The sequence below is a fragment of the Symphalangus syndactylus genome, chromosome 12, assembly GCF_028878055.3.
Source record: "Symphalangus syndactylus isolate Jambi chromosome 12, NHGRI_mSymSyn1-v2.1_pri, whole genome shotgun sequence".
Classification (NCBI taxonomy): domain Eukaryota; kingdom Metazoa; phylum Chordata; class Mammalia; order Primates; family Hylobatidae; genus Symphalangus; species Symphalangus syndactylus.
Genome location: NC_072441.2, coordinates 89,005,228 through 89,023,785, shown reverse-complemented (window position 1 = coordinate 89,023,785; position 18,558 = coordinate 89,005,228). Strand labels below are relative to the sequence as shown.

Below are 18,558 nucleotides of genomic sequence, written 5' to 3'. Positions count from 1 at the left end.
GTGGGCTGTGAGTTGCTGCTGCAACTTGGTTGCAAGCTGGGCAAAAGCTCCTGCAGCTAAAGCTGGCTTGGGAGAAGCCCTCCGAGGACCGAGGCTGAGAGGGATGCATATGCCCCATCTGCCATCCAAGGCTGTGGCCACTGAACCTGGCCTCACCTTCTCCAGTGGCAGGGCCTCACTGTGGTGGCTACTGTCCTCACCTGAGCACTCTGCCTGGGGCCTGAGGATGGCCCTGCTTCCACATAACATAGCTAGTGTCTGCTTTCACCACTGGGGGGCCTGAGCGCAAGCCCACTCAGCCTGGCTTCCCCCTTCCCCCTTGGAAAGAGAACACATAGGCCAGCATCTTGGGGATTGCCCAACCCAATCCACTGCTTTGGGCACCTGAGCATTTTTCCACAGGGGCCTAGGGTGGGCCTAACTCCCAGCCACTACCACCTACCTGCAAGTGCCACCTGTGGTCCTGGAGACTGGTCTGCCCAGGCCATTGCAGCCACCATCAACATCAATGCATACTGTTTGGGACCCAGAGAATCATCCCACTACTGTCATTGCCCATGACACACTGACTGCCTGGGGGCCTGAGAGCCTGCTCACCACCCTTCAGCCCACTGCTGCCATTATCAGTATCTGAGCAAGCCACGTGGAGACCTAAAAATTGGCCTGCTGATAAGCATAAACACAAGTGACAGCATACACTGCCTTGAGGCACAAAGATAGGTATGCTGCCACCACTGTGGCCTGATGACTGGTCCACTTGACATTTCAATCCTCAGCACAACTTCACCACAGCCTCTGTTAATAACCACACCCTGACCTACTGAGGAAATCACACATACCACTAATGTTATTTACAGCCAAATAAATCATACAGAGACTATACTACTGCATGCACCCAGAATCAAAGCCAGAGTGCCCTACCCCAACAACACAATAGACACATTTTTAGGAAAAAGACCGCCCCATGAAAGTAAATTAAAAAATAAGAAGAAGCTCAGTGAGATACAAGAGAATTCTGAAAAACAATACAAAGAAATCAGAAAAACAATTCTGGATACGAATGACAAATTAACCAAAGAGATAGATATTTAAAAAACAGAATCAATAGAATTCTGGATTTGAAGAATTCACTGAAGGAAATACAAAATATACTTGAAAGCTTCAATAATAAACTAGATTAGGCTGAGGAAAGAATCTCACAACTTGAAGACAGGTCTTTTGAAATAATTCAGCCAAACAAAAAGTAAATAAATAAAAAGAATAAAAAAGAATGAGCCAAACCTTTGTTACATTTGGGACAACATAAAGTGATAAAATATTCAAATTATTTCATCCCTGAGGGCAAAGAGACAAAGAGCTGATTAGAAAATGTATTTAATGAAACAATAGCAGAAAACTCCCCAAGTCTAGCAAGAGTCTTAGACATCCAGATACAGGAGACTCAGTGATTCCCAGGAAAATACAATGCAAAAAGGTCTCCATGACACATCACAGTCAAACTGTCTGAAGTCAAAGAGTAAATCATAAAAACAGTAAGAGGAAAACATCTAGCCACCTATAAATGAAAGCCCAGCAGGCTAATGGTGGATTCTTCAGCAGAAACTTTGCAGGCCAGAAGAGAATGGAATAATATATTCAAAGTGTCAACCAAAAATACTATATCTGGGAAAATTATTCGTTTTTTTTATTATTATTATACTTTAGGTTTTAGGGTACATGTGCACAATGTGCAGGTTTGTTACATATGTATCCATGTGCCATGTTGATTTCCTGCACCCGTTAACTCGTCATTTAGCATCAGGTATATCTCCTAATGCTGTCCCTCCCCTCTTCCCCCACCCCACAACAGTCCCCGGAGTGTGATGTTCCCATTGCTGTGTCCATGAGTTCTCATTGTTCAATTCCCACCTATGAGTGAGAACATGCGGTGTTTGGTTTTTTGTCCTTGCGATAGTTTACTGAGAATGATGTTTTCCAGTTTCATCCATGTCCCTACAAAGGACATGAACTCATCATTTTTTATGGCTGCATAGTATTCCATGGTGTATATGTGCCACATTTTCTTAATCCAGTCTATCATTGTTGGACATTTGGGTTGGTTCCAACTCTTTGCTATTGTGAATAGTGCCGCAATAAACATACGTGTGCATGTGTCTTTATAGCAGCATGATTTATAGTCTTTTGGGTATATACCCAGTAATGGAATGGCTGGGTCAAATGGTATTTCTAGTTCTAGATCCCTGAGGAATCGCCACACTGACTTCCACAATGGTTGAACTAGTTTACAGTCCCACCAACAGTGTAAAAGTGTTCCTATTTCTCCACATCCTCTCCAGCACCTGTTGTTTCCTGATTTTTTAATGATGGCCATTTATCTGGGAAAATTATTCTTCGTAAAAAAGGAGAAATAGCTTTTCTCAGAGAAGCAAATGCTGAGAGAATTTGTTACCACTAGATGGGGTCCTACAAGAAATGCTCAAGGGAGTCCTAAACCTGGAAGCAAAAGATGACATTTACCATGATGGAAACACATGGAAGTATAAAACTCATTTGTAAAGCAATCACACAAAGGGTGAAGAGAAAGGACTTGAATGATGTCACTACAGATACCCACCAAACCACAATGACAAACAATAAGAGAGAAAGAAACAAAGAATATATGAGACAACCAGAAAACAATTAAGAGTATACAGGAAAAACTTCACATATCAATGGTAACTCTGAATGTAAATGGATTAAATTATCCATTTAAAAGATGTAGAATGGTGGAATGGATTTAAAAACATGATCCATCTATATGTTAATTACACAAAATTCACCTTAACAGTAAAGATATATAGACTACAAGTAAAGAAACGGAAAAACAATTCCATGCAAATGGAAACCAAAAGCAAGCAGGAATAGCTAGCTATATTTATATCAGATAAACAGACTTTAAGTCAAAAACAGTAAAAAAAAAAAAAAAAAAAGACAAAGAATGCCGTTATATAATGATGAAGGGATCAATCCAGCAGGAGGATATAACAACTCTAAATGTATATGCACCCAACACTGGAGTACTCAGATTCATAAAGCAAATATTACCAAAGAGAGAGTGAGAGTAAGAGTGTGTGTGTGTGTGTGTGTGTGTGTGTGTGAGAGACAGACTGCAACAGAACAATAGTGGAGGTCTTCAGCACTCCACTCTCAGCATTAGACAGAGCTTCTAGATGGAAAATCAACAAAGAAACATTGGATTTAAATTGGAGTTTAGACCAAATGGACCTAACAGATATTTACAGAACATTCTATCCAACAATTGCAGAATATACATTCTTTTCATTAGTAGACGAAACATTCTCCAGGATAAACTATTTGTTAGGCCACAATACAAGTCTCAACAAATTTTAAAAAATTGAAATCATATCAAATATCTTTTCAATTCCAATGGAATAAAACTAGAAATCAATATTAATAGGAACTTTGGAAATGATACAAATACATGGAAATTAAACAACATGCTCCTGACCATTGGGTCAACAAAGAAATTAAGATGGAAATTTAAAAAATGTTCTTGAAACAAATGAAAAAGAAAACACAATGTACCAAAAGCTATGGAGTACAGCAAAAGCAGTGCTGAGGGAAGTTTATAGAAATAAATGCCTACGTGAAAAAAGTATAAAGATCACAAATTAATAATGTAACAATGCACTTTAAGGAACTAGAAAAGCAAGAACAAACTAAACCCAAAATTAGCAGAAGAAAAGAAATAATAAATATCAGAGCAAAACTCAATGAAGTAGGGACTAAAAAAACGCAAAGAATCAATGAAACAAAAAGTTAGCTCTTTGAAAAAACAGACAAAATTAATAACCTGCTAGCTAGGCTAATTAAGAAAAGAAGAGAGAAGACCCAAATAAACAAAATCAGAAAAAGTGGAGACATTACAACTGACATTACAGAAATACAAAAGACCAAAATACAAAAGACCGTCAGAGACTATTATGAACAACTATACTCTGACAAACTGAAAAGCCTAGAGAAAATGGATAAATTCCTAGAAACATACAACCTACCAAGACTGAATCAGTAAAAAATAGAAAATCTGAACAGACACCAATGACAAGTAGTGAAATTAATCTGTAATAAAAAAGTCTCCCAACAGAGAAAAGCCCAAGACTGATGGATTCACAGCCAAATTCTACCAAATATACAAATAATAACTAATATCAATCCTCCTGAAACTATTCTTAAAAATCAAAGCAGGGGGAATTTTCCTTAACTCATTCTATGAGGCCAGCATCATGCTAATACCAAAATCAGACAAGGACACAACATCAAAAAGAAAACTACAGGCCAATATTCCTGATGAACATAGATGCAACAATCCTCAACAAAATACTAGCAAACAGAATCCAACAGCATATCAAAAAGATAATACATGATCAAGTGGGATTTATCCCAGGGATGCAAGCATGGTTTAACGTATGTAAATCAATAAATGTGATACATCATATCAATAGACTGAAGGATAAAAACCATATGATCATCTCAATGGTTATAGAAAAAGCACTTGATACAGTCCAAATCCCTTCCTGAAAAAATTTCTCAACAAACTAAGCATAGAAGGTATATATCTCAAAATAATAAAGCCCATATATGACAATTCCACAATTAATATTGTACCAAATGGGGAAAAGTTGAAAGCCTTTCTTCTGAGAACTGGAACAAGATAAGGATACCCATTTTCACTACTTTTATTCAACATAGTACTGAAAGTTCTACTCAGAGAAATTAGGCAAAATAAAGAAATAAAAAAACATTCAAAGTGTAAAAGAGAAAGACAAATTGTTCCTCTTTGCTGATGATATAATTTTTTTTTTGAGACAGGGTCTCATTTTTTCACCCAGGCTGTAGTGCAGTGGTATAGTCATGACTCGCTGCAGCCTCAACCTCCTGGGATTCAAGCAATCCTCCCGCCTCAGCCTCCAGAGTAGCTGATACTACAGGCACATGCCACCATGCCCAGCTAATTTTTGTATTCTTTGTAGAGATGGGGTTTTGCCGTGTTGCTCAGGCTGGTCTTGAACTTCCGAGCTCAAGCAATCCACCTGCCTTGGCCTCCCAAAGTGCTAGGATTACAGGTGTGAGCCACCACGCTCAGCCTGATGATATGATCTTATAACTAGAGAAACCTAAAGACTCCACCAAAAAACCCTTAGATTTGATAAATGAATTCAGTAAAGTTGCAGGATAGAAATCAATGTACAAAAATCGTAGCATTTCTATACACTAATAATTATTTAATCAAGAAGGAAATAAAGAAGTCAATCCTATTTACAATAGCTATTAAAAAACCCTAAGAATAAGTATAACCAAGGAGGTGAAGGATCTCTACAAGGCAAACTACAAAACACTGATGAAAAAAATCATAGATGACACAAACAAATGGAGAAATATCCCATGCTCACGGACCAGAAGAATCAATATTGTTAAAATGACCATATTGCCCAAAGAATCTACAGATTCAATGAAATCCCTATCAAAATACCAACCTTACTCTTCTCAGATTAGAAAAACAATCCTTAAAAAAAATTTTTTTTTTAGACACAGTTTTCACTCTGTCACCCAGGCTGGCATTCAGTGGTGTGATCTTGGCTCACTGCAACCCCTGCCTCCCAGATTAAAGTGATTCTCCCTCCTCAGACTCCCAAGTAGCTGGGATTACAGGCGCCCGTCACCACCCCTGGCTAATTTTTGTATTTTTAGTAGAGATGGGGTTTCACCATGCTAGCCAGGCTGGTCTCGAACTCCCGACCTCAAGAGATCTGCCTGCCTCAGCCTCCCAAAGTGTTGGGATTACAGGCATGAACCACTGTGCCTGGCCACAAAAAAAAATCCTAAAATATATATGGAACCACAAAAGACCCTGAATAGTCATAGCAATGCTAAACAAAAAGAACAAAGCTAGAGGCATCACATTACTCGACTTCAGTATACAGTATATGGCTATAGTAACCAAAACTGCATGGTATTATAAAAATAGACACATAGACCAATGGAACAGCATAGAGAACACAGAAATAAAGCCACAGATTTATAGCCAATTGACCTTTGACAAATCCAACAAAAACTTACACTGGGGAGAAAAGACACTTTTTATTTATTTATTTATTTATTTTAATTTTAATTTTTTTAGAGACCACGTGCAGTTTAATTGTGGGGAGGCTGAGGAGAGCAGCATTTTTACCAAATTGGTGTAAAAATGAAATGGGGTCCAGACGTGTACGCTGGCAGCTACAGTAAATTTAAAAATCTGAGCAGCAATTTGAACCATTTCTTGGAAAAACAAACACTGACAAACACTGAGTTGGTGCCCCGCGCGGCCCGCAGGGTTGGAGGCCAGCTCCGCATCATGGGTGCAGCCTCGCACTGTGGGCCTGCATCCCGGGGATCCTGGCTCCTTGGGGAGTGGCCGGTGACCTCCCACGCAGTGGGGCTGAGCCAGGCCTGGCCGAGGGGGCTGCAGCCAGCAGGCTCGGGTGGCCGCCCGCGCCCGCAGGGGACATCGGGGAAATGGGTGCAGTGTGCGGGACCCGCATGCTGCCCGAGGAGTCTTTGCAGGGTGGACAGGCCTGGGGGTCTCTACTAGCAATGCAATAAATAAGCAAATCCAAGCGGAGAAAGACCAAGCACAAACCCCACAGGCACACAAGGCCCAGCCCGGTTCCTGCGGGCGTCGCCGGCTCTTCACAGACCAGGAGTCTCCAAGTTGGCGGCTCCGGTGTTCCCGACGTGCCATGGGAGGCGGCGGGTGGGTGAGACACGCCTAACGCCCGCGTCTAGCAGCTTCGGGGGGCAGTGACACTGGGCCAGGCAGGGTCCCATCGGCAGGACCCTTCCAGCCCCGCTGCACGGCGGTGAGGTGGGGTTGGCGGAGTAGTCTCCAGTGGCAGGTGGGGGCGCGGGCCTAGCCCTCCCGCACGCTCACACGTGGCTCAGCCAGGGTGCGGATGATGGACTCCAGGCCGCTGCCCTCCAGGAGCGTGCGGTGGTCACCCTCGATGACGTGGACGGACACCTTTTCAATAAATGGTGCTGGGAAAATTGAATAGTCGCATGCAGAAGAATGAAGTTGAACCCCTATTTCTCATCATATAAAAAAACCTCCTCAAAATCAGTTAAAGACTTGAATGTAAGACCTGAAACTATAAAAATACTAGAAGAAAACCTAGGGAAAACTCTCCTGGACGTTGGTCTGGACAAATAATTTATGACTAAGACCTCAAAAGCACAGGCAACAAAAACAAAAATAGACAAATGTGATTTAAACTAACAAGCTTTTGCACAGCAAAAGAAATAATCAACAGAGTGAAGAGACAACCAGTTGAATGGCAGATGTATTTGTAAACTATTCATCTGACAGGGAACTAATATCCAGATTATACAAGGAACTCAAATAACTCAACAAGAAAAAAATAATTCCATTAAAAAGTGGGCAAAGGATATAAATAGACATTTCTCAAAAGAAGACACACACATGACCAACAGATATATTAAAAAATGCTCAATATCACCAATTATCTGAGAAATACAAATCAAAATCACAATGAGATATTATCTCACTCCAGTCAGAATGGCTGTTATTTAAACACTAACCACATGTTGGCAGGATGTGGAGAAAAGGGGAACTCTTAGACACTCTTGGTGGGGATGGAAACTAGTACAGCCACTATTCAAAACAATATGAAGATTTCTCAGAAACTAAACTTTTAATTAGCATTTGATCCAGTAATACCACTACTGGATATCTACCCAAAGGAAAAGAAAAGAAATTGATACATGCAAGGAATACCTGCATTTGTATGTTTATTGCAGCACTATTCTCAATAGCAAAGATATAGAATTAATCCGTGTCCCTTAGTGGAAGAATGGATAAAGAAAATGCAGTATACACATACATACATATATTTATACACATCATGGAACACTAATCAGCCATAAAAGAATGAAGTCATGTCTTTTGCGGCACCATGGATGAAACTGGAGGCCATTATCCTAGCTGAAATAACTCAGAAACAGAAAGTACAATACCATACGTTCTCACCTATAAGTGGAAGCAATAGGTACACACGGACATACAGAGTAGGAATAATGGATAGTGGAGCCTACAAGAGGTAGGAGGGTGGGAGAGGAGTGAGGGTTGAAAAATTATCTATTGAGTACAACGGTCACTCTTTGGGTGATGGGTACACTAAAAGCCCAGACTTCCCCAGCATACAATATGTGCATGCAATAAATCTACACTTGTACCCTCTAAATATATTTAAACAATTTAAAAATCCATAAAAAAGAATGAAATCATATATTTTGCAGCAATGTGGCTGAAACTGGAGGTCATTATCTTAAGTGAAATAAGCTGGGCACAAAAATACACATATCACATGTTCTCACTTATATGTGGGTACTAAAAATTTTGATCATGTGGAGGTAGATGGTGGAAAGATAGCAGAGGCTTGAGAAGGGTGGGTGTGGGGAGTGGGTGGTGGGGGGATGATGAAGAGAAGTGGGTTAAAGGTTACAAACATATAGTAAGATAGAAAGAATCAATTCAATTTTTGATAGCAGAGTAGGGTGACTATACTTAACAAGAATATATTGTACTCAGGCAGCAGACACACTGAAAACCCTGACTTGATCAGTATGCACTATACACATATAACAAAATTTCACACATACCCCATAAATTTGCACAGATAAAAAAAAGAAAAGATCAAAACACAGACGCTCTCTGGAACTCACCATAGACGAACAGGGTGAATTCCTCCTCAGTGGTGACTTGAAAATTCCTTTGGTTTATCTGGGCTTTGTAGGACCCTGCATCATTCAGAGTCAGATTTCTGATGTACAGGGAGTAACTCCACTTGGTAATGTCCAGTCGGCCCAGGTAGCTTTTGACCATAACAGTTACATTTTCTTTTGGACGTGCGAAAGCAAGAGCATTTTTGGGACCAATCCAGATGACGTGCTCAATCTCTGTGTCTACTGAGATGTTTAGGGGGAGAGTCACAGAACCCCCTAGGATGCCTGACACCACTGTTGGGGCTGAGTCCTTTCCAGAGGCTCTTAGTCCTGCAGAGATAGAAGAGGGACTTGGAGGAGCAGCTAGACTCCTTGAGCTAGCCTTCTTTCTTTCACTCTGTGAATATACATTGGGCATAAATGTCAGATGCTGAGAAATGAAATGAGATTCTTGTCCTCCTTCTTCTAGGTCCATTGTCTAGCAAAGTCATTAATTCCTCCATTCTCCAAACACTGTCTCCCTTAAAAGTAGCCACAACAATCTGTGAAACAGATCTTCTGGGTTTCTGTTCCAGTAGGGGAATTAGACTTGTGACTTTGGGTACATTTCTGAATTTTTCAGTGAATCAGTTTACTTATCTAAAAGATTGAAATGCTCATACCTGCACCATTTTATTCAAGGGATATGGTAAAAATGAAATGAAAGCAGGTTGCTGCAAATTGTGAAGAGCCAATGAACTAAAAAGGAGCATATTTTTAAAAATATGGGTGGGTAGAGGGATGGTTAGATGGGCAGGTGAGTGATAAAGCAAGCAAAGTAAAACGTTTGTGTTAGAATCTAGGTAGTAGGCATACGAATGTCCAGGGTAAATGCTTCAACTTTTCTGAATGTTTGAGAACTCTCATAGCAGTGTCGGGAACTAAAGGAGCTTCTCCTACCTCTACCTCACCCTACTTTTCCCCTCATTGTCCATGGGATCTCAGATTGACTTTGGTTTGGCCAGGTTTAGGGGTGGGAATAGCTGGTGGTACCAATACAGTTCCTGATTTCCTCATCTTAGGCAAGATCATATTCCTGATAAACATTGTTACCAAGGCATCTAGGAAGCTGGTATTTGGCCAAGGCAGTTAATTTTCTTGTAGGGACCCTATGGGTGTCTTCTGGGTGACCCTGGCTTGGATTCCCAGATTCCAGGGCTTCCGAGGCTCTGGAGAGCACTTTGGAAATTCTAGACCAAATCAGATGGGTTTGGGACCCAGACTCCACCAGGAATTCTGGGTGGGAAAATAAGTAGAAAAGGTTAGAGATAAAAAAGGAGCATAAGCATAGCCTGGAGGGGCAGAAGAAAGCTGAAGCAAGCTCTGAAAACCCAGAGGTTACAGAATATGCAGACATTGGAAGGAGAGAGGCTGCTTGGTGCAGGTCATGGGGGTTCTCTGCTTAGACCTCCATCAGCCAAGCACTTGCACCTTGTGGAGAGGCAGCTATGGAGCATGCAGGGCTAGGGATCCTGGATATGAGAAGGTCGGGTCAGGTGGATTCTTTAGGCAGATTCAGGCTGAGTTGATGTGAGGTTGGTTTGAGGTTTTCTAAAAGAGAGCTCTTCCCATCTGGAAGACACTGCTTATGATTGCTTTGTGTGCATTAGATACTTTATGTAAATTATCTCATTTAATTCTCATAACTATACTATAATCAGCTCCTTTTTACAGATGAGGAGCTGAAATTTAGAGAATTTAAGCCACTTCCCTGAGATTACAGAGTTGATCAGTCACAGAGTCTAGATCCTATGTCCATGATGCCCCGGAAGTAGGGAGGCCAGGAGTACTGTCCGTCTGTATCCTGGAAGCCCAGGAGCTGCTGGGTCTTGACTGGGTGCATATGACTTGTTTTGACTTCAAATTTTCTTACATCAGACAAAAACCATAAACAAAGCCTCACAGACTGTCAGTGGAGGGGGCAGGATGTGGGCCTCACAGGGCAAATCTTGTTGCAGAAGACAGTGCAATGCAGCTCCCAGTACAATGACAGGTTCCCAGTACCAGTCATTTTATTTTGAATTGCACCATAGGACAAATAATAAAAGAGGATTCAAAGATTGCAATAAGTGAATTTGACTCACCTGTCTCTTAATAGTTTCCAAAGAATGCACATAACAGTAATTATAATAACAATCATAGCTTCTGCCAACTATGTGCCACTATACGTGTGTGTGTGTGTGTGTAGATCATCTACAATCTGTAAGAGTGTTGCGTGATGCATCCTACTAACTATATTTTACACTTAAGAAATAGAGGCCCATACCACTAATAAATGATGGAGCAATGATTTAATTTCAGATGTTCCTGATACTAAAGTGAGAGGGGTCTTTTCACTCGACTGCCTTTTAAGTTCCTGAAATGACTCTTTGGAGATACAAAAGTATCATACTTTCAGACCAAAAGAGTAAGATTTGAGGTCATCCTAATCAGTGGAGCCAGACCGAAGGAGATGCCTCTTTGCTCTGAACTGTTTGAAATTCACTGCATTGATCATTTGAGGCTTGGATGATGACCTTGAATGTAGCTTATTTCAGGTTTGCTCAACACAATCAAGGAACACCCCAAAGGTTGGACGTAAACATAAACAGCCTTGCTGCTTTCTGTGTGTTTTGATGAGCCAAGATAAAATTGAACGTGAAGAGAGGTCAGACTGGACCTCAGCCCTGTGGCCTAGGCTCCTCGTTCACCCATATCTGCATCTAGGAGTGTTTCTAGAGCTCCCTTCAGGCACCAACAGCCAACCCCCACTGCTCTCAGATCTCTAGTGCTACCTGCACCGTCGTCCCTGAAGCCCTGGAGAAAGCGGGACCACAGAAGGACAGTAGCTGCCACAGTCCCAGGTGGCAGAGATCCTCTCTGGGGTACTGGATTGGCTCTATCTGTTGGACAGTGGGGTTCCGGGCCAGGCAGCGGAGGGATGTTTCCCAGGAGATGGGCCTTGATAGGGAGGAATAAGGTTGAGGAGAAAAGGATATCCAGATAGATGCCACCTTGCCCAGGGTCACCTAACTGCCTCCAGGTCCCCAGTTAAGCCTCAGTAATGAAGCCAGCATATATGATAACCAAGTCAGGATATGTAGAAAGAAGCTCCAGAAGTTCTCTCCATCCCTAGGAAATTGCTAGGTGGCTTCTCAGCAGGGGATTTTCCTGGATCCCTCTGTGGGTTTTATCCACACTATACAGGAAGCAAACTCATTATGTACTTGGCATTTCTTAGGAAAGTGTGAGGGTGAGAGAAATGTAGTTTAAGCCCAGAGCTATTTGAGACCGGGGCTAGAATGTTACCCCCTTCATAGTACAGGAATATGCACACATGCAGAGTAATTTCCAGCAAGGAGAGGAGCTTCCTGATTTTACCAACAAGAACTGGGCTCACGCCTATAATCCCAGCACTTTAGGTGGCTGAGGCGGGCAGATCACGAGGTCAAGAGATCGAGACCACCCTGGCCAACATAGTGAAACCCTGCCCCTACTAAAAATACAAAGATTAGCTGGGTGTGGTGGCATGCACCTGTAATCCCAGCTACTCAAGAGGCTGAGGTAGGAGAATCGCTTGAACCCGGGAGGCGGAGGTTGCAGTGAGCCGAGATTGCACCACTTCACTCCTGTGTGGCAACAGAGCGAGACTCCATTAAAAAAAAAAAAAAAAGAATCTCCCAGGCAGGGAATGCGACCGGCCTCAGAAGAACCCCAGTAGCAAGAAGTGGTGGCCATGAAGTGGACTTACCCATGAGCAGGAAGAGGAGAGAGGTCTGTAGAACAGAAGAGAATATTTGCAGCTGACTCCTCTGTGGCTTGCTGGAGAAAGGCCCAGGAGCCCAGTCATCTGTGTGACTCTTTGGTGCCACCATGATGATCTATTTTCAGAAATGAGACTGAAGGAGGATGCACTTACCACAGCTTCCGCACTTGTCACAGCTTCCGCATGTGTATGTGCGTGTGTGTGTGCATGTGTATGTGTGTGTGTTTCGGAGGGAGGGTTGTTTATACAAAACACCACAGACTCTTCCCATCTACGCAGGCAGGTAGAGGTCCCAAGTCTATTCAGGGCCTCATTTGTGACTGATGTGGGGCATCACTTGCTTTGACATCAAGGGACTTGGGTTCTAAATTTGGCTTCTAAAGGTGACTGCTAAAGATCTGTACCTCCTGGCATTCATGCCTCTGTGTAATCACCTCTTCTTGAGTGTGGCCTGGATTTAGTGACTTGCTTCAAGTGAATAGAATGTGGCAGAGATGTGGGATGGGTCACTTCTGAGATTAGGTTACAAAAAAGCTGTGACTTCCATCTTGGGTTAGCATGTGTGTGCATATGCGCTCTCTCTTTCTCTTGCCCTCTCTCCCTCTCTCTCTTTCCCACTATCTCTGTCTCCCTACCTTACACTGAGGGGAGCCAGGTATTATTTTGTGAGATACTTTATGGAGAGGATTCCAAAACAAAGAACAGAGGGAGGCCCCCAGCCAACAACCGGCGAGGAGCTGATTCCTCTGCCCAACAGTCCATGAGGACTGAGGCCAGCCAGGAATCACATGCGTGAGACTGGAAGTGGATCCTCCCCAGGAGGGCCTTGAAATGACTGCAGCCCTGGCTGACACCGTGATGTTAGCTGTGTGAGTACCTTAAGCCAGAGGCACTCAGCTAAGCCATGCCCAGATTCCTTATCAAGAGAAACTGTGAGATAATAAATGTTTGGTTTTTAAATTTTTTTTCAATTTTTTATTTTTCATCAAAAATGCTTATTGTTTTTAGCTGTGAAGTTTGGGGCAATTTGTTACACAGCAACAGATAACTAATACAGTGACCCAATACATTTTCTGTTTTGCTCAAGGCAGTTTGTGCTAGCTTTCTGTCACATGCAATGAATGGCTTTTAAAAAGCATCAGGGAGACTGCAATGGGGGTGGACATCGTATGTGACAGTGTAGAGGTGACTGAGTTGAAAAGGTAGGCAGGAGAATGGCATGATTCCCTATATCCTGACTTGGGAAGTTGTCTTTTTCTCCTCCTTCTTCTTGTCAGTAGTGTAATAGCTGACCATGCTGTAGTTTGTGTTTTGGGCTTCAGGTCATTTGTTTACTTAGGCTGTAACATTAAGGGGACTAGGCAGGAAAACTTGAGGCTGGCAGAGTGTGTAGTTTTAGCTAATATTCGATGAAAGCTTACAGAGTGCTAGTCCATCTTCTGACACTTTAACATATTCACTCATTTGATCTTACAATAGTTTTATGAGATATCTTTTATCACCCCTATTCTATAAACGAGAAAACTGAGGTGGAGAGGGGTTAAATAGCGTACTATATAAGTTTTATAGTTAGTAAGGACTTGAACCCAGGAAGTCTGGGTTCAAAGGAAGAAGGGAGAGAGAGAGGAACCATTAAGATAACAGGCTTCTGTCCACGGAAAGCATCTTTAGAGGCTGGTCATGATCTGATGTTGCACAATATTGAAAGTGACAGAATCTTGAAAATCTTTAAATTTTGTGCACTAGGAGAGTGTCTTGTTTCACTCTAGCCTTGGTCCTGTGACTAGAACATGGGCTGTCTAGAGGGGATTGCAGGACTTACAGTCAGGAGAGGTTACCAGAGCCCAGATAAAGCATCCTGTTACCAAGCTAAAGGCAACAAGAATCCAGTAGGAGTAGGAAGCTTCCTGGAGCTGCAGAGTGGAGGGAGAATGGGTGGAAGGGATGAGCCTGGGGATGAGAAGACAGGTGCGGAAGCTATTGAAGGAGTCTGGGTACAGAGCATGAGATCAGGAACAGTCTGCATGGGAGGCGAGGGCAAAGGCAGAAGGGAATTCAGAGAGATTGGTAATAATAAAAATCATCACTAACATTTATTGGGTAATTACTATGAGTGAGACTGTGTGTTTAGAACTTTACATATGTTTTCTCCTTTAATCCTAAGATAGACCCTATTTGGATGATACTCCGATTATCCCCATTTTAGAGATGAGGAAACTGAGATTTAGGAAAGTAACATCACTGAAATGACCTCCTTTGAAGTTGTGACCATAGGAGGACACAGTCTTATGATACACAAAATCCAATTTAAGTATTATCATTTAAGTATAGTAAAACCTAAATTAATATAAATTTTGGTACAATGCGTTTAAGTGTGCCCTGTTCTCACGTGGGCAGGGCTAATATTCTCATCAGGACAGGGAGGCAAAGGCACTAGCATTGAGAATCAGGGAGCAACATCCAGTGATGTTGGCCCCGGCGTCTCCAGTGTTGTCTTTCTCAGTATCCTTCAACCAGCCTAGCAAATGGGTGTGACTGACTGGAAAATTTTTAAAATCCCTGCTACTGTCCTGGGAGTCCAGCCAGCTACAGGCCCAGAATCACCCCCGTCAACTGGGCATTGCCTCCAGGTAGCATCAGACTCCAGCCTGGGTTGAGATTTGGGTCTGGCAGCCACAACCACATACTCAGCTGTGTTGCTTCACCACCAGCCCCCAACCAACCCTTCATTCACTGTGCAATTAAGACGACCCTGCATTTTACACAATTGCATTTTTTGGACTTTATTTTTAATGTTGTATTGACTTGCAGTATATATATGCTACTACAGATTGGAAGAATATGAAAGACTGTAGAATTTTGACAAGCTCAAAGCTTTTTACACTTAGATGAAAAGACAAATATATCGTAGGAGCTAAAGAAATTCAACATCAAATCAACTGCTGCAGCCACAGTAGAGGCAAGAATTAGGGAATGTCACAGTGTTCAAGTGGAATCTAGGGATATAGGCTATGAGACCAGCCTTTTAGAGGGTAGCAACAAAGCAAGCAAAAAGGGGTGCTGTCAGCTGGGCGCAGTGGCTCACACCTGTAATCCCAGCACTTTAGGAGGCCAAGGTGGGCGGATCACGTGAGGTCAGGAGCTCAGGACCAGCCTGACCAACATGGAGAAACCCTGTCTCTATTAAAAATACAAAATTATTGGGAGGCGGAGGTGGGCGGATCACGAGGTCAGGAGGTCGAGACCATCCTGGCTAACATGGTGAAACCCCGTCTCTACTAAAAAAAAAAAAAAAATTAGCTGGGCGTGGTGGCATGCGCCTGTAATCCCAGCTACTGGGGAGGCTGAGGAAGGAGAATAGCTTGAACCTGGGAGGCGGAGGTTGCGGTGAGCCGAGATTGTGCCATTGCACTGCAGCCTGGGCAACAAGAGCAAAACTCCGTCTCAAAAAAAAAAAAGGGGTGCTGGTAATACCATTAGTTAACATGTCAGTGATATTTCTGGTCATTAAGCAACTTTAGCTACTTGAGAAGGTACCTCAGGAAATGGCTGTAAATGGCATGACATAATTGTTTCTTTTGTGGTTATGAATCTTTCAATCCTGGGAAAATAAGGAATACAAAATAGAAATGTTCAAGGTAATCAGTTAATATTTTTTAAGTATATGTATTGTTTGAGGAAATTTAGTTCATTAAAATTGTAGTAAACTTTGTTGCCATGGTTTGAATGTATTTGTCCCTCCAAAATTCATGTGTTGGAAACTTTTTTTTTTTAATGAGACGGAGTCTCACTCTGTCACCCAGGTTGGAGTGTAGTGGTGCAATCTCGGCTCACTGCAAACTTTGCCTCTTGGGTTCAAGTGATTCTCCTGCCTCAGCCTCCCGAGTAGCTAGGACTACAGGCACGTGCCACCACACCTGACTAATTTTGTATTTTTAGTAGAGACAGGGTTTCACTATGTTGGCCAGGCTGGTCTCGAACTCCCAACCACAAGTGATCCACCTGCCTCGGCCTCCCAAAGTGCTGGGATTACAGGCGTGAGCCACTGTGCCTGTCCTATATGTTGGAACTTAAACCCCAAGGCAATAGTATTGAGAGGTGGGGCCTTTTGGGAAATGATTAAGTCATGAGCACTCTGCCTTCATATATGGGATTAATGCCCTTATAAAAGAGACTTTAGAGAGTTATCTGGCCCTTTCTTGCCCTTCCTCTCTTCTGCCATGTGAAGACAGTGTTCATCTCCTCTGGAGGATGCAGCAACAAGGCCCCACCTTGGAAGCAGAGAGTGAGCCGTAACCAGACCAAGAGTCTGCTGGCACCTTGATCTTGGACTTCCCAGCTTCCAGAACTATAAGAAATAAATTTCCACTACTTATAAATTGCCCAGTTTAAGATATTTTTGTTATAGCAGCCAGAATGAACTGAAATATTTGTGTTTCTTATTTGAACTATGTAATTGATTTACATTTGTGCATTTGTGATTTTATTTGGAAATCTTAATTTACATTAAGTATTGAATAATTTAAGACAACTTAAGAATTACCACACTTATAAGTTTAATGTATTAGGTTTACAAGCCTTTAAGTATTTTGGAAGGTTTATTTGCTGATTAAAATACTTTAAAACAAAACTAAATATATTACATTTATTAGTTAGAATAATAAGGGAATCAAATTATAAATTTGTAAAATGAGCCAAATTATTACTATTATTATTATTATTATTATTTTATTTTGAGACAGGATGTTGCTCTGTGACCAAGGCTGAAGTGCAGCAGATCTCGGCTCACTGCAACTTTTACTTCCCTGCTCAAGCGATCCTCCAGCCTCAGCCTCCTGAGTAGCTGGGACCACAGTCATGAGCCACCATGCCCGGCTCATTTTTGTATTTCTTGTAGAGATGGGGTTTCACCATGTTGCTCAGGCTGGTCTCAAACTCCTGAGCTCGAAGTGATCAGCTTGCCTCGGCCTCCCAAAGTGCTAGGATTCCAGGTGTGAGCCACCTGGAATCTTATTAATCTTATTAATAGATTAATTAATAAGTTAATCTTAATTAATTAATAGATTAATTAATAAATTAATCTTAATTAATTAATAGATTAATTGATAAGTTAATCTTATTAATAGTCCTCAAGAAGGGTAGTTAAAACTTGCCTAATTTGTAAGCAGAACAGTAAGATTTGTAAGCTGAACTGAACTTAAGGCTGACTTAGGTTTTAAATTTATTTATTTAATAAATTGAATATGAGTTCTTAAAAGCAATATGGCCTATGGATAAATTTTTATGTGCAAAAACCATCTTCAAGGAAATAAATTATAATGGAGAACTCCTAACTCTTACTGATTGGCAGGTAGTTTGCCAAGGTCACACAACTAGCAAGCAGCAGAGGCAGGATTCAAACCAGAAAGCCTCATACCCAACCAGAAAGTAAAACCGCCTGCATTACTTTATTTTTTATTGACACAAATTTTCTTTCCCACTAGACTGTAAGCAACATGGTTGCAGACACTTCCTTTCATCTCTGTAACCCCAGTCCTTAGCACAGAGCCTTTGTGGCACCTAGCAGGAGCTCAACAAATACACACTGAATGAAGGAGCGAGGAGAGCAGGGGGGGAACAGTATCCTGGCGTCCAGGAGGAGAGAGTATTTCAAGTGTCAAATGCCACAGGCAGTTGTGTTAGCCAGGGATCTTCAGAGAAACCATACCTTGAATATATATATTGTTTCCTTTTTTCTCTTTTAATAGGAATTGGCTCACATGATTATGGAGGCTGAGAGGTCTCATGATCTGGTGACTGCAAGCTGGAGTACCAGGGAAGCTGGTGGTGTAGGTCCCAGCCTGAGTCAGAAGGCCTGAGAACTGGGAGGCTGGTAGTACAATTGTCCTGACCCATAACCACAGGCCTGATGTCCAACAGCAAGAGGGAATGGATGTCCTAGCACCATCCTAGCCTGGGGCTTCAGGGAGGCCTTTCCCAAGGTGGTGATGACT

At 42.1% G+C, this 18,558-nt stretch overlaps 1 protein-coding gene across 7 annotated transcripts in view; it reads right to left on the bottom strand.

Moving 5' to 3' along the window:
* Positions 1-12,887, bottom strand: part of LY9 (lymphocyte antigen 9) — a 33,573-nt gene extending 20,686 nt beyond the window's left edge. For 2 of the 7 annotated variants that reach the window (XM_063627033.1, XM_063627037.1), the window contains exons 1-2: positions 12,551-12,737; positions 8,782-9,111 (exon numbers count right to left, since the gene is read on the bottom strand). In XM_063627033.1, the coding sequence (XP_063483103.1) occupies positions 8,782-9,111; positions 12,551-12,674 (454 nt within the window). In that variant the 5' untranslated portion in view covers positions 12,675-12,737. Of the gene's footprint in view, positions 1-6,135; positions 7,078-8,781; positions 9,179-12,550 lie in introns of those variants that run through there. The other 5 variants (XM_063627040.1, XM_063627039.1, XM_063627036.1 and 2 more) reach the window with 5 other exon arrangements.
* Positions 12,888-18,558: the final 5,671 nt, after the last annotated feature.